The 15,143-nt window shown below is 35.2% G+C and overlaps 1 protein-coding gene across 3 annotated transcripts in view; it reads right to left on the reverse strand.

Annotated features, from left to right (window-relative positions):
- The window catches only part of QKI (QKI, KH domain containing RNA binding), a 149,787-nt gene that overhangs the window by 80,248 nt on the left and 54,396 nt on the right, over window positions 1–15,143 (reverse strand). For all 3 annotated transcript variants that reach the window (XM_084203690.1, XM_084203691.1, XM_084203692.1), the window contains exon 3: window positions 6,825–6,941. In XM_084203690.1, coding sequence (XP_084059816.1) covers window positions 6,825–6,941 — 117 coding nt within the window. The remainder of the gene's footprint in view (window positions 1–6,824; window positions 6,942–15,143) is intronic.

A 15,143-nucleotide genomic window follows, 5' to 3' on the forward strand; every position in this document is an offset into this window, starting at 1 on the left:
ATCTTCATGCAGGCACAAGAAAATTCCCACAAGCCTCAAACTAAGTATGGCCTTTCCCACAGAGAATTGCAAGCACAGTTGCATAATGCTGAACAAACACACTGAAATGCCATCCTGAATACAAATTATTTCTGGGAAGCAAGATTATCACAGCATTAATTCTTTAAAAAGTTAGAAATCTTACCACGGGAAAAAAATTCAGGTCTGGTCAACCTTTCAGAACACAATTAACACTCTCTGTGCTTCCCACCTCACAAAAGCTTAGGAGTAATTCTGCAGAAAGATACCTTCTGCCATGTTACAGGATGAGTCAATTCCTGTTCAATAGACGTAGCATTTTAATTTACAAACCAGGTTTGTTTATACACAGATGTTCAGGCAGTGATTCAGGATTCCCTTGATATACTTTTTTTCCACTACACTTCGTGCTACTTTTCTCTAATTTCAAAATATATCTAGATTCTCTCACTGCTTGCTCATAAGGGTTTTTCCTCACAGGGAACAGACAGAAAAACAAATATAAGGACAGCATAATACAAGCTGATTTCAACTAGCAGGGCTTTGATTACACTTCTACAGTTCACAGTTTCCAGTGTACTTGATGGTATTAAAAAGAAGTATTTTGTCAAAGTCAGTTATTTCCATATTTAATTAGCTCAATAACCAATTTAACTGCTCTCAGAACAAAATGACATATAATGAATTTTTGATAGCTAAGTTAATCATAGCCAAAGGCTTCAGCTACTTTTCACATTACACAGGAAAACCCATGTCTTAGCAGTGTTAAAATCTGCTCAAAGCTGCAACTTTGTATTGAGCTCATGTAGAAATATATCCAATATGCACTGGATATAGTCAGTATGTAGCTAATAAAGGGCAGAAGTATGTATGAAATAAACCATTTAAAAGATGCATTGCATCAGATACGTATCAGTAATTTTTTCTGAAAGACTAATATTGCCTTGTAATAATTTTTAAGGTCCTCAGGCACCTAATTTTTTTCCCCTTCAAAATAAAACTATTCTGCTCTTGAAAGTAAGAGCATTCCCCTGGCTGCTATGAAAATACTCTTGAAATAAATTACTTCAAATAAGAAGCGTTTGTCAAATCTCATATAAAACTTCAGGAAAATGTTCTCTTGTAAAATTTGCATTCCCATACATAACTATGCTAGTTGTGCCTGCATTCTGTCATGACATACTGTCATTGTGAACTGAACATTTTTGACTTAAAGAAAAGATGTATGAGGGTAAGATTCCAAAGATAATACTCTAGAAATGCTGAAGTACAAAACCCCCAGGAACAAGCTTAAAAGGAGTCTGCTGTCAGTGTGAAATAACATCTATTACCTTCACCCTGTCCAGTAAAAACTCTATTTAAAAGAATTATTAATTCACTAATCTTTAGCATTTAATTATATAATTAAATCAATAATTTGGTAAAAGGAATTTTTTTCTGTGATTTTTTTTTTTGTCTACACTATTAGCTAATAGTGTAAACTCTTGAAAGGGTCACTGGCTCCAATATTACCAGGGATATAACTCGAGAGACCATTGTTTTGTCTGTGAAAAGGGAAAAGGCCATGCTTCAACCATTCTTTATTAATAATGAAAAAAAAAAATCCAGCTTCACAATTCCCCCTCTATTCAAAATAGTTGGCTACAAATGAAATGAAGGTTTTGAAACTGGAACAGAAGAGCCCATTTCCTCAGCTACCCACTACTAAAAAAAAAAAAAAAATTAGCTTACAAGCAGCCAAAAATATTTTCAGCACATCTTATGTTTTACAATGAACCTCTAGGAAGGCAAAGCAGTATCAACCACTAAGTATATTCTTAAACATCTTTGCTAAAACAGCAGTTGTGATACAGTGAATGTAAGTTTAGATTAGTACTATTTTGTTCAGAGTTGGTTTAAATATAAAAGGCCAGTTATTGTAGTAGCCAAAAATTAAGCATGAAAACAGTCTCCCAAGCCTGATTAGTTTGAGAAATTAAACTTAATCAAGGCATACATGCCTATGAAAAAATGTGTTCAGAGGAAATGTAACTGTAGAAGACCTTGAAGTTTATGAGGTCGTGAAGTTCTCAGGGTAGTATCTTAAACACTTCATTCTGAATGCCTTCAGTAATTTTCTATTCCAAGTTCATAACCTGAATGCAGTAGATTCAGGACACATGCTATATAAGCTGTGTCTCAATCTCAGTCAGGAGCTGGCTCATAAAATGGCTTTTAATGGACAGCCATGGAAGTTGATGGCCATTCAAATTATTTAACAGTCAAACACTCGCAGCTTTGATTTGCAACAGAAATTAACAAAGCAGAACCCAGCATCTCAAACATGCTGAGCTGTTGCTCCACACTGTCTCAGTCAGTTTCCAGTAACTAGAGGTCAGTTTTAATAAACAGCATCCTTAAGGATGGACGTTGACAAGGGATTCTAATAGTTATAGTTATAATTGTAAAAGTAAGCATCTGACCTACCTCCAGAAACTTCACCAGCATTGTCAAAAAGGGATTTTTGTTAAAATAAAAGGACAGTCATTCTAGTCACATATTATGAATATGAAATTGCTTTCCCTTTCACATGTCTCTGTTCCCAGTAATTTAAAGTATTTTTTCCCCTAATGTTCCTAAAGGTACTGACAGAGAGTCAAAAACCCCACCTTTGCAACTAGCTACAAGATTTTTTCAAACTGCCATTCCAAAGCACCATTTACCAACACAGACACATGTGATCATCAAACAGCACTGGCATGCTTTCATGCAGAGGCACGTGTTAGAGGAAGCAGGGCTCAGCCAAGAAATTTACTCCTGGAATTCAAGAACAATGATGGCTGGTCAATCTTTCATTTTGAAACACAGAACAATTTCATTTCCTTGCACGTGCTAAATATCTTCCATTTCAACATGTGTGTCAGCACCAGAACTTTGATTTGTTCATACATAGTACTTTACACAGAATATAAAAGCTAAGCATCTTATAATTAAGGTGGCAATAACAGGGCTTACTCAACAAGACAGAACAATGAATTATCCAATGTCACTAAAATCACTTTATGAGCTAAACAGAATGTTTAAGCCTTCCCATTGGAAAACAAAATTGATCAGATGCTATTTCGAAGCCTAAAAGGTGAAGAAAATATTACAAATACATAATACTATACAGCATGTAAATTTAAAAATATATCCTGATCACAAGACGGATGAATTTTTCCCCTCTGATAATTTTCTCAAACTTTGTGCAGGTACCAAGGACAGGGTTTTTCTAATTCCCCTTTAGCCATACTACAAAAACAGAAAAATTGAGAGTTTAAAGAAATGGAATTATCTATGTACTATAACAACTCTGCACAAGTCAAAGGTCAAGACTGGTACTAACTGAGAGCATGTCTTTCATGAAACCTTATGTTTCTGTTTGCAAGGTAAGCAGGATTGTAGGAACAAGTAAGCTAGACCAAGTAGGTCAGAAACCATAAATAAATAAGTTAAAATCATATAATGCAGACTGAAATGCAAAAGACTTAAAACTGCTACAGAGGATGAAGGCACAGAGTTCTTCAAATTTAGAACTGCATAGCTGCTTGCCCTTCTATCTGAAACTAGGAATTGTAAGAAAAATATTCCGTATATCATAATGAGATGGCTTCCTTATGAAGCAAAAATGAATTATGCTCTCTCATCACACACTGTTCTAAGGGAGATTCCTGTCTAAAAGTAGAAAGAAATGGAAAAAACCCAACAGAGTTGACCAAGGCTGCCACAAGCCAGCAGCCTGATGCAGTTTGGCTTCATACCCCTCTCTAAAGTGAGATTCTGGCAGTGTGTTAAACATCACAGGGCTGACTCGCTGTGAGCACATCAATGCCTGTTTTACAGAATTTCTGTAAGACAAAGGAGAAGCAAAAAAATGTTTTGTTTATCCATCATTGCACAGTCTTCACTATACGCATTCTTTAACTGTTGTGCAAGTAACTAGTCTTCTTCTCCACTTAATGAAAGGTGCATTCAGACTGAGCAAAAAAATGCCTTGGTCTTAATAAGGTTACACGTTCATTAGCTTTTGATGAATGCCTGCAACCCCTTTCCCCTTCCCAATCTCCTTCAAGTACCCCTAGGCTATAATCACAGTATTCTCAGCAATTAAGGTTTTGATTTTAAGTTTGTTGAAAGCTGCCTAGAGAGATATTCTGATTACCAGCTGAGCCTCAAATACAAACAATTGGAGGATTTCCCCTGCTTTCTGGGGGGAATCTGTCAGCAAGTTTAAAGACGTGATGCCAGTTCAAGTGTTTTGGCCACATGACAAGGATTCCTAATTCATTACTTCTTTCATAGGATCACAGAGCAAAGCAAAATTCTCTGCAGAGTATATCTGGATGGTTTATTTTCCAGAATGTCAGTCTTTGTATTTTCTCTTGGATTCTGCAACCACTAACAAGGCAGCAAAAGCACATGGACAGTTTATTCAAGTATTTAGTACCATGTAGCTGTGACGTAAGATTGACACTGCTTAGTAATTACTCCCTCTCACAACCAATAAACTTTCAGTGGGAAATCAGGTTTACAGGTATAAATTATACTCACAAAATACACCTAAAATATGAACCTGCATATCTTTATCTCCTTCAAATTTCACAACTATTCAGTGAAAAAAATCTCAAATACTGACTTTTCTAAACAACACTGACTCTAGAGAATGGAAAGGGTTTTAAAAATTAATTAGTGTGTCCTAACCTGCCATGAAAAAAATAGCATTACTTGTATATTTATACTTAGATGTTCATTAGCATTTTGAAGTACAACCTGCAAAGAGAGAAACCATTTGAGAAAATAAAAAAAGGTAGTTATCATTTAATGCACTGAAAGACTAGGGAGTTCATCTGTAAGTATAATTCATCAGGAAAAGAGGCAAGAGTCAACAGCAAGAAGTGTACTCGTGCTTCAGACTGACAGATGTCACTCATTCTTTCTTTTGGCTGCAATTGCTATGTCTTAAATCAGCTTCCAAATAATTATTTTTACAAGAAACATCTTATTGGTGTGCATCATAATCAAGTATTATGAAATTCTTCCTACTGCATTACCAGTGGTATAGCACCAAAAAGTCTGCGCTGAAAAATGTAAACTAATGACCAACACAAATCACCTCAGGAAAGCAAATGAGCTGAAAGTATTAAGAATGGATGGCATGAAAATCAGTTTTCTGAAGAAAATTATTTGGCACTCAACACTGGTTTACAACATATATCATACTGTTTGGTATACAAATACATTATAATATGATATCATTGAAATATATTCCACGCTATCTGCAGTATTATCTCATTAAATTATCAATGGTCAAGTACCTTATGCTTAAAAATGATAAGAGAACCCAGCTTTGAAGCTGCAATGGGCATTCAAGTGCTGAATGGATCAATTTCTAGTTTTTAATGTGTGAGGTTTTATTTGATCTGCCATATTTGTCCTTTTTGAAGGTAGTTTTCTTTTCTTACTAAACTTCAACAGGTGACTCACTCAGGTGGTCTCAGTTCTTCTAATCTTTTTCTTAAATAAAAGACTCCAGTAATTCCCACAGCCTAATCTTCTGTGAATTGTCAAAAAATACAATAAAAAAGGCAGGGAGAATAGGAGAAATCAGTCAAAAAATACTTGCCCAGAAATTAAACCTGCCCAAGCTATCTAGAGAAAAGACTTCCTACAGGACAGGTTTTGAAGCACAGTGGTGGGAGGACGCTACACCTAGCCACCTGGGCATGGTTCTAGGAAACCTGGACATGGTGACTCTGCCTGAGGAGTGCACCTCCACCACTCTGTGATTCTTTAACTGGTATTTCACAAACTCCAAAACCTACAAGGATGGTGGAGTAAGACAAAGGACAAAGGACAGTGACAGTGTTCCAGCAGATTATGAAAACAAGAGACATTAAATGAAATTTGAAGGCAACATATTTATAAGCACTAGGAAGAAAACGTATTTAACTGGGTAGATAATAACTTTCTATTGTAATTGTTATGTACTATATATGTATAAATAAAATGTATTATGTGGCTGATCGTGTAAGGAAAAGAAGGGGGTTTCTCCTAAAAAAGACTAAAAAGAAACTGTATTTTTGGAAACAAAGAGGAAACATTCAAAACTACAGTGGAGATGGTGGTGTAACTTCAGCAGCAGTAGCCAGAGGTAGAGGGAAATAGCTAGAAAATAAACCTAGAAAACCAGAGTTACCACTAGAGCAGCCTGACATTCAGGAAGGCTCTATCATACAGTTTGCCCATTCATATGGGCAGAACATGCATATTCCAGGACAAGGCAAGAACAGCCCTAATTACTTTGCAACTCCACCTGAACACAAAACAAAACAAACACAGTGCTTTTTGGTTCACTCAGACAGAAGTGACTGCCAGAAATACATTTAACTTTTTTTTTCCCAATCCACACTCCATGCACAAATCATTACTTTGGTAATTCAATACAATAAAGTTATTAATAAGACCTTTGAGGTGAACAGCTCTTTCCTAGAAAAATACATTTAACTTCAATTTTTACCTTTACCTTATGAAATGTGACACAATTCTAAGTTAATTGTTACTTAAGAACACTTTATAATTGCTAGTTAAGACTCCCAATTGCAGAATTATGGAGCATGTACATTTTATTTCTTCAGGACGGCCTGTGCTATTTACTAAGTCTGTGTAAGACACTAGATAACAAAAAAGCAAAATAGTAAGAACACAACAAGAATGAGAGACATGAGCTTATCCTCCAGTAGAAAACAAAAATTATGGATCTGAAACTACACTGCCCTTCAAGACCTTACCTTCTTTTTGTCCCTCATTGAGCCCTTCCCTCGGACCATTATCTTGCATCCTGTTTCTGCCTCAAGTTGTTTAGCTGTTAGTCCTCTGGGCCCAAGGATTCTTCCAACAAAGTTAAACTGAAAGGAAAAAAAATAAATAATTTCTAAAAAATCAAGTAAATAAAATTAGTTTAAAATTTAACAAGATGTATTTCTGTGTCTAAAAATATCAAGTGTTTAATGGCTTAGGACACCACAATAAATGCCTGAGGTTGAAAAATGTGTTAGGTACTGTTTTTCTACATTAAGTACCCATGTGAGCCCAACTTTGGGGATACATATCTCAGGTGGAACTAGGTCTTTTAGATGTAACATCAGGTAGCCTACATGAGCAGCAGCTCCTACTTTCCTCCTCATTAAGTTGTACAAGCTCTTACAGAAACTCCGAGCTGCTCTCCCTCACCATTAACGTGTCCAGCCATGCTCATTCACAGGCCAACCAGGTGCACCATGGCCAGGAAACACACAGGGGCTGGGTACTCAGTCTGGGAAGGACATCAAAAATAAACCTTTATCTACCCATGCCATGGCATTTCCTTCAGAAAAAACAAATGAGGACTCTTATGTGCTTATTTTAGACTTCACGGGCAACACTTCTTAAAAATATGGTATTGTCATACATACATACACACACACACATATATATAAAATATTTGTATATATAAAAATGTATGTGGCTATACAGATACAATAAATGCACATCACTTTTTGTAAGCTGTACCATTTATTTAGTTATACATATAAATAAAGCAAGCATTTCATGTTTAATTGGCTGACTTCAGCAGACAGCCCCCACCTACACTCAACACAGTAATACCACTATTTAGCCATACATAACATTATTTCCTAGTTATTTTCAAGAGCTTTTTCCCTTTCATTATTTTCAAACATACATTCTGAAATAATTTATTTATGACATAAATAAAAAAAGCACTAAGTGATGGTAGCATTGAGAACACAGAGCAGTATTCTGTGACAACTGCAGTGCCAAGATGAAGCACCAGCTCAAATGATAGATAAACAAGAAGTTTCAGACTGAACATTAAATTCAAAGAAGAAATTAAAAGAAGAGAGACTGCTGTAGCGTTCTGCTCTGGATATTTTAGATCCCGGTAAACAAAGGTATTCACTGGAATTGTGAAGAAGCTGTTGGCTTTCATTTCCTCAGCTAATTAAAACTGGGCTTGAGTACTAAAACTCAATGTATTTGAAATCCTTATGAAACTGCAAAGACCAGAAATGATTTAAGAGTAAGCAGAAATTATGTATGCAAGCAAATTAAAGTTCTTTAAGAAAATTAACAGTGTTTCACAGCAGCTAAACTATTCTGGGAATATATACTCCCAAAGTTATTTGGTATTGCAAGCTCAGAAAACAAAGACATATTATGAAGTCTGAATCAACTACAGGGAGATGAGGGGGTGTGTAGTGAAGACGTTTAAAGAACTTGTGAACACACACAGAAACTGTGAATCATAAGAAATTAAAGAAACATTCACTAAGCTTTGATAAAGCAATGAACTAGCTACAAGTATTAAAGTTCAGCTGTGAAATATTATTAAAATCTTACATGTTACACATTTTGTGTTTAATACCAGAACTGTACCATTGTTTTACATGAACAGTATCTTACTTGCTTTTCTCCACATCCACACTTCTGCATGCTAAAACTTGAGATATCTGTGCCATTCCACTGATAATGCTAAAATAATACTGCAAAGCTGATTCGAAACCAATATTTTAACCAACACAAAAGCTGACTATTGCTATATTCTCACTCTCCCAAGAAAAACAGCAGTCTCTACTGTTTCATTAATTTGGATCATAAGTAAAAGAAAAATCAAATAATAACATACTTTGGATAAAAAAATTAAATAGAACAATACAGGATACAAAGAAAAAAAAGGGAGGAATCTGTATTACTCTTACTTTATTGAAGTATGCAACCTTTTCTTTCCAAACTGTATGTATTAACACTTGGGAGTCTTTTTGCATAGCTGTTCCTTCCAAACCGCTGCCTGTTCCCATTGCCTCTCCTGGGCCCTAGAATTTGATCATATCTAAAAGCAGGATGCCTAGACAAGGCAGTACTTCTACTGAAATCTCAGCAATGTGAAGTTACTCAGAACAATTATATCTTATAAATCGCATTCTTATTAACACATCCCAGGTTGTTTCTTTCCCTCCCTCGAAAATTCAGTTATAATGTTTGTTTTTACATTCACTGTCCCCAAATACTCTTCTCCATTACCTCAGCCTTGATCCTGTCCCCTAGTTTTATATTCATATGAAACTTTTATGCTCTCCTACAACAGCATATTGATCTACATTTGTGTAATGAATTTCATGTTGTTGACTTCAGGCACAGTAATTTCAAGACAGAAGTAAAATTCAAAACTGACTTTAAAAGCATTTGGTAATGACCTAATTTCTTTCTAAGCATCCTTTCTATCCTACCAACCAAATTTTCTTCAGTGTGTTGGAGATAAAAGATGAAGAAGCATGCTGCAGGACCCCACCGAGGTGCAGTCTGAATCAGTCATCAGTAATCAATTATCACAGATTAAGCCAAGTATTGCTTTAACAAACGATCCCCTACCTTTTGTACCAATGCATCACTGTCAATATTCTGTTTCTCAGACAACCATTTTGTAAGTCCAAGCTCAGAACTCACAGAAAAATATAATTCAGACTCTTTTGTCAGAAAGAGCAGTGACCAGCAAGACCACAACTCAGGAACACAGAGTAAGCCTTCAAGTTAGACAGTTTTGTCAGAATCCAGTTGTATCTGCAGCTACTGCTTCTCTTACCTGTCAGGCCAGCTAGACTATCAAACAGACTTTTACCAGAATGAGACATCTGACAAGTTCAGAAGACCATTCTTAACCTCTAACACTATTTCTTGTGCTCTTTGTCTCATACTGTCACCCAAACACACTCATCACTGCATCGTGTTTCTCTACAAATGACACACCTGTGCTCAGGAATACTGTTTGTTCTAACATTTGTACAGAGACAAAGCTAAGAATATTTCCCCTTGATTTCCTGGAGCATTTCCCACTTCGCATTTGAGTACTTAGGATTCACCTCACCCTCAGAGAATTCAGAAATCAATTTGACCAATTTAGGGCTGCACTACTTGGAATGTATCTAACCTCACACATGTTGAAAAGTGAGATTATGCTAAAAATTAAGCAGAAGTGGCTTAAACTAAGATTAACTGCTTCTACGACAACAATACAGAAAAAGCAATCAAATGGAGTGTCTCCCCTTCCACAATAATTAAGATCTCTCTACACTCAATATATTTCTCTATGAAAAATTTTCACTAGTGGTTTTTCACAGTCATTTTCCTGAGTTTTATTTTCATGCACTCAAATCTTCCTCAACTCAAAATCAGAACTAAAGAAACAACCTCCAGAAGATGCTAACACACAAATACAAGAGCATCCTAAAAGCCAAGAATTACAAATGTTTAATGGAGCTCAGGTGCAGAAGTTCCAGCCAGTTACACCCTTGTTGCTCTCCCTCTGCCTGTTTCTCTGCATCATCACCCTCACATCCCCTTAGTTTGCTAACTTTTCACGTTTGAAGTTTTCAGCATGTAGAAAACACTACTGGATCTTGCTGGCCTGTAAGACAGTTGTTGCCTTTTTTTGAGAAGATGTCCAGAAGGTGTCCACACCCTTAAAGAAAACAGACAGCATACCTTGGGAGACTGCACATGAGGATCTTTGTTACTCAAAGTGTTTAAGCAGAAACAAATGTACTGGGAAAAAAAAGATGCTCCAAATCCTAATGTTTCTACTTACTCTGGGATATTACTGATTATCCTGCAGCAACCATCACTCCCAAGAGTCAACAAAATTTCCATATGGTGACCTACCTAACAAGTCCCACTGCACAAGAAACCCTCTGATAAAAACATCTTCTATTGCCTGCACATAGAACAACTATTTCCTAAGCAAACCAGGTGCTTTTATAGTCCCCATCAGTCTCCAGAGCCGGAACAAAAGTAGTAAAGAAAACTAAGATTGAACCATGCCAAAGACTCAAAGCTGCTGATTAGTAAGAGACTACAAAGAAGTGGGTCTGGTTTTTACAGTATGGGAAATGCAGTGGTTAAAGATCTTTCCATGCATGTTAAAATCAGCAGAACTTCAGGCAGACAAGTAGTACAAAATTTTGTACTTCTATTGTGAATTATGTATTTTGTGTTTTCCTTTGAAATATGAATATAAGACGTGGCAAGAACTAATTTAACTTATGAAAAAAAAATTCTTTACTTCATTAAGGGAAATTAATTTGAAAAAATCCGATTTGATTGAAATATTCAAATCTAGCAAGAAAGAACATAAACATATGCATTTGATCAAACAATTATTTAACTCAATTAAAAACTCATTTATTCTACCATCTTATTAGCAAATGTTCCAGTGACTTACTAAACATTGATTTTGCAGAGTCAGTTACTTATCACTGGAAAAAAGCCAAAAACAAGCTATTCTTCAAGTCTATTTCAATGCAAGGAAATCAAGAAAAGTTTTCAAAAGCTTTTGTGTTCTTAGGTACAATTTGTGCATTTGAGTACTTTTCATACTCAGCCTAATCATTATTTTAAGCAAAGTCTCAAGAAAAGCTCAGTAGTTCCTCTTTACAACAAAACCAAAAGATGCTCTACCCTTCATGCTGACTTTAAGCATACTTTAAGATAAAATAACCTGCTAAATTCAGAAAAATATTATAAACACACAAAAGGAGCCCTTTCTTTACTAATGATCCATTACATAAGCTTAGCAATGTATCTGTGTTTCTGGAAATCCAGCATTTGGTTTCACCTTCTGATCCCCAGCCTAGAAAAAACATAAATTCTATTATTTCCCTTAAAAAAACTCCACTGTAATTACTACACCTGAGGACTTGTAATCATAACTGTCCACTCTTGATGATGTCATTTAATTCTTAACCACCTTCAGTATAGTTATGTCATATATGGAAACATGGTCTCCATTTTGAGACTACCTTTACATATAATTTCCTTTTTTAAATTCTAACAGGACAAAACTTCAGGCTTCTCAATCCGTTCGTGAACAGCCTTGCCTTCCCTTTCCGTATTTTTCCCAGTTTTATTTTACAGCCTAGTTAAGTGTTAGACATAACTGCTAGCTTAGAGCGGATTTTCATCAAGAGAGAAAACTGTAACTTACATTCAGGCTTCTCCATGGTCAAATCACTTTTCAGATTGCATACTGATACATTAAGCTAACTAAAGAATCCCAAAAACGTAATTTAAAATGCCCTGGTGGTTAGTTTCCTTTTTGAAGACATGGAGAGCAGCATTTCCTGCTCATTTCACCATCATATGATTTTCCACACCAAATAAAAAGCATCTGAAGACCAGGACTCTGTGTGGTCCAGTGGTTAGAATATGTCATGGTTTAGAAGGAACTGAAAACTGGATGTTATAATGGAGAACATCTGGTAATTTTATCTTAAGCAGCAATGCTGGCAGTCAGTTTAGCCACTTCAGAAGAAACTTTCTGTGTCTTCAGATTGCAGTAGTCATACTCCAGGACCATTCAGGATATAACTTAATCTGACAGAGTCACAGGCTAGAATGCCAACCATGGAAATGGAGTAATGAAGAGACACAAAGGAACTGCAAGACAATGAAGGCATTCAAAACAAAGCATGATCAATGTGTATGGCACTCACAATGATGTTTGTTTAATGTGAGTACTCTTTGTGTGCAAGATTAACATTACCCCAAGGATTAATAAATTTCTTAAAGATACAATTAAATTCAAGTATGTATTTTCATGCATGTATTTACAAAGAAAATCAGCTAATGCATTTAATTGTAACATTTATATGCAAACAAACTGGAAACACTACAGCAGAAGATAAAAAAATAGCACTACGCTGACAAAACAAATACAAGAATGGACACTGAATCCAATAAAGCTTTCACTGACCCACCAAAATTAGCAAATCTAGGTTTCTTTTTTTTCCATTGTCTTCTTTTTAAAGGAATATTGTTTTATGATACTGGCAATACAGTTATTTTTCTGCATTTCTTAGAACATCTTGCATTGGTCTCAGCCAAGTCTTAGCCAATCATAAAAAAATAAATCAGATACATATGGCTGATTTGATTTTTTATAAGCCTCTAACTTGAAACAACTATAAAACCACTTGAGGTATTAGAAAACAAAATACAGCATATTAAACAGTAGGATTGCATACTTTCAGTTAGGCAGTTTAGTGTTTAATAAAAAAAGCAAAGCTTGTAGAATAAAATTATGGATAGGCACCTCTCAGAAAGTAATCTGAAACATTTTATAGGAGAAAAAAGAAATTACAAATGGGTAATTCAGCCTACCTTACACTGCATATGCTTTCTAGCAATAACATTTTCCAATATTTATTCCATTACTATATCATGACCATATAACAATTTCCACAATGACAACTTCATCAAAGTTGGCTTTTGGTTGATGCTTTTTGGGGGTGTTTGGTTGGTTTTTTTTGGGTGGGGAGGGGAGCATGTTTGGTTAGTTAGGCTATTTTTACAAGCACAGTTATAGTGATGTGTACTTCTGTACATGTACAAACACACATACTGTTAAGACAACTAGCATTTACACCTGTACACACATAATTTGCCAGTAAAAGAGCAGTTATGGATTAAATACATAACCTTTCAGATAACATTTAGAGCCCCCACCTCTTACTTTCAGTCAAAATTCTTTAAATACTTGAAACTGTTGCCACTATCTCCTCCCATTCTGAAGATGATGATACTACTACATTTTTTGGTAGGTTGGAATTAACAGAACAGAAAGTTTCTTTTTCCATGATGACAAAACCTCAGATACATTTCATGCCTTTTTAAGTATTTTCAGCGATTCAACATCACACTTATCTCAGTAGAAAACTGCTACACAGCTTTTGTTAAAGCAGTAAGAACTACTATCAAATAAAAAGAAGTGCATCCCACACTCATTGACAACATTCTAGATTAACCAAAAACAAAGAAGGCCAAGTTCACATAAACAGCCACTTGTATACATTTCAGAAATCAAGAGGAAAAAGTATGATGTTTCAAGAATAATCCTGAAATTGTGAAATCTTTCATTAACTGCATTAACATGTAGTTGGAGGATGAAATGTCCTCCAGCTGAATACAGGAAGTTTGTAACATAGTTAAGAAAAACACATTATCTGAGTAGATTTTGAAGGAATAAGAGGCTGACAAAGCAGATGGTATTATCACTGTCAACACAGTGAACACAGACAATAGTAACCACATTTAGAAGTTAATTTTTACATACAAACTAACTTTAGGTAGCTGTTAAGACTGCTAGTGACAACATGTGTTGTTTCCTCAAGTCTCTACCAAACCCACCTACTACTGGCAATAGAAGAGTTGCTGCAGACAACAATGCATGAGAAACATTCTCTCCATTCCTAAATATGTTTTCTAATATTCCTAAATATGTTTTCTAAGCAAAATAATCAAGGCCAAAGTACACATGTAGTGAATAACAGTATGACATATATAATCTGCTTATGTCAAATATATCCACTTACATTTGCTGGATGCATCTGATATATACCATTCTAATACTATAATCAAATCTAAATGAGAACTATTGAAGCATTTAAGTGATGAAGTTAAGTAGCAAGTTAGAAATGCTGTGTTGTCAAGTAACTTATACATACAAATAACCATTAAATAATCTCTTCATCACTTAAACACAAAAATAAAACAATTAAGGTACTGGAAAATAAAATACAGAATATCAACTGTCAGAAAATTAGGATCTGTCATATTTTCAATTAGGTACTTTTGTGCTAGATAAACAAAATCAAAATTTCCAGCACATCTGTTGAAGTACCTCTGAGATGACTTCAAGTGTGAGCAATTTAATCCCCAACATTAAATAAAAGGGTCACTACAGCTAAGATATTTAATGCAGTACTAATTCTCTAAAATTTGAGTGTCACAAAGAGGAGAACAGCATCTTAGAAAGGAGATAATGAAAACATTTTTTTCTTTTCCTTAGTGTATTAAATGGCTAAGAATAATTTTCAGTACATATTTAATGCGCTCAGGACTGGTTCTGTATTTATTTAGTATACTGCATACATTTTCAACAAAGATTACAGAGTTGGGGGCATTCTGGGTTGTTTTTTGTTTAGGTTTTAGTTCAGTTACCATAATCACTTTTCAACATCAAAGCCAGACAGTAACTTGTCTTGTTATGGGAAAGAACT

This window comes from Fringilla coelebs (assembly GCF_963513975.1).
Source record: "Fringilla coelebs genome assembly, chromosome: 3".
Classification (NCBI taxonomy): domain Eukaryota; kingdom Metazoa; phylum Chordata; class Aves; order Passeriformes; family Fringillidae; genus Fringilla; species Fringilla coelebs.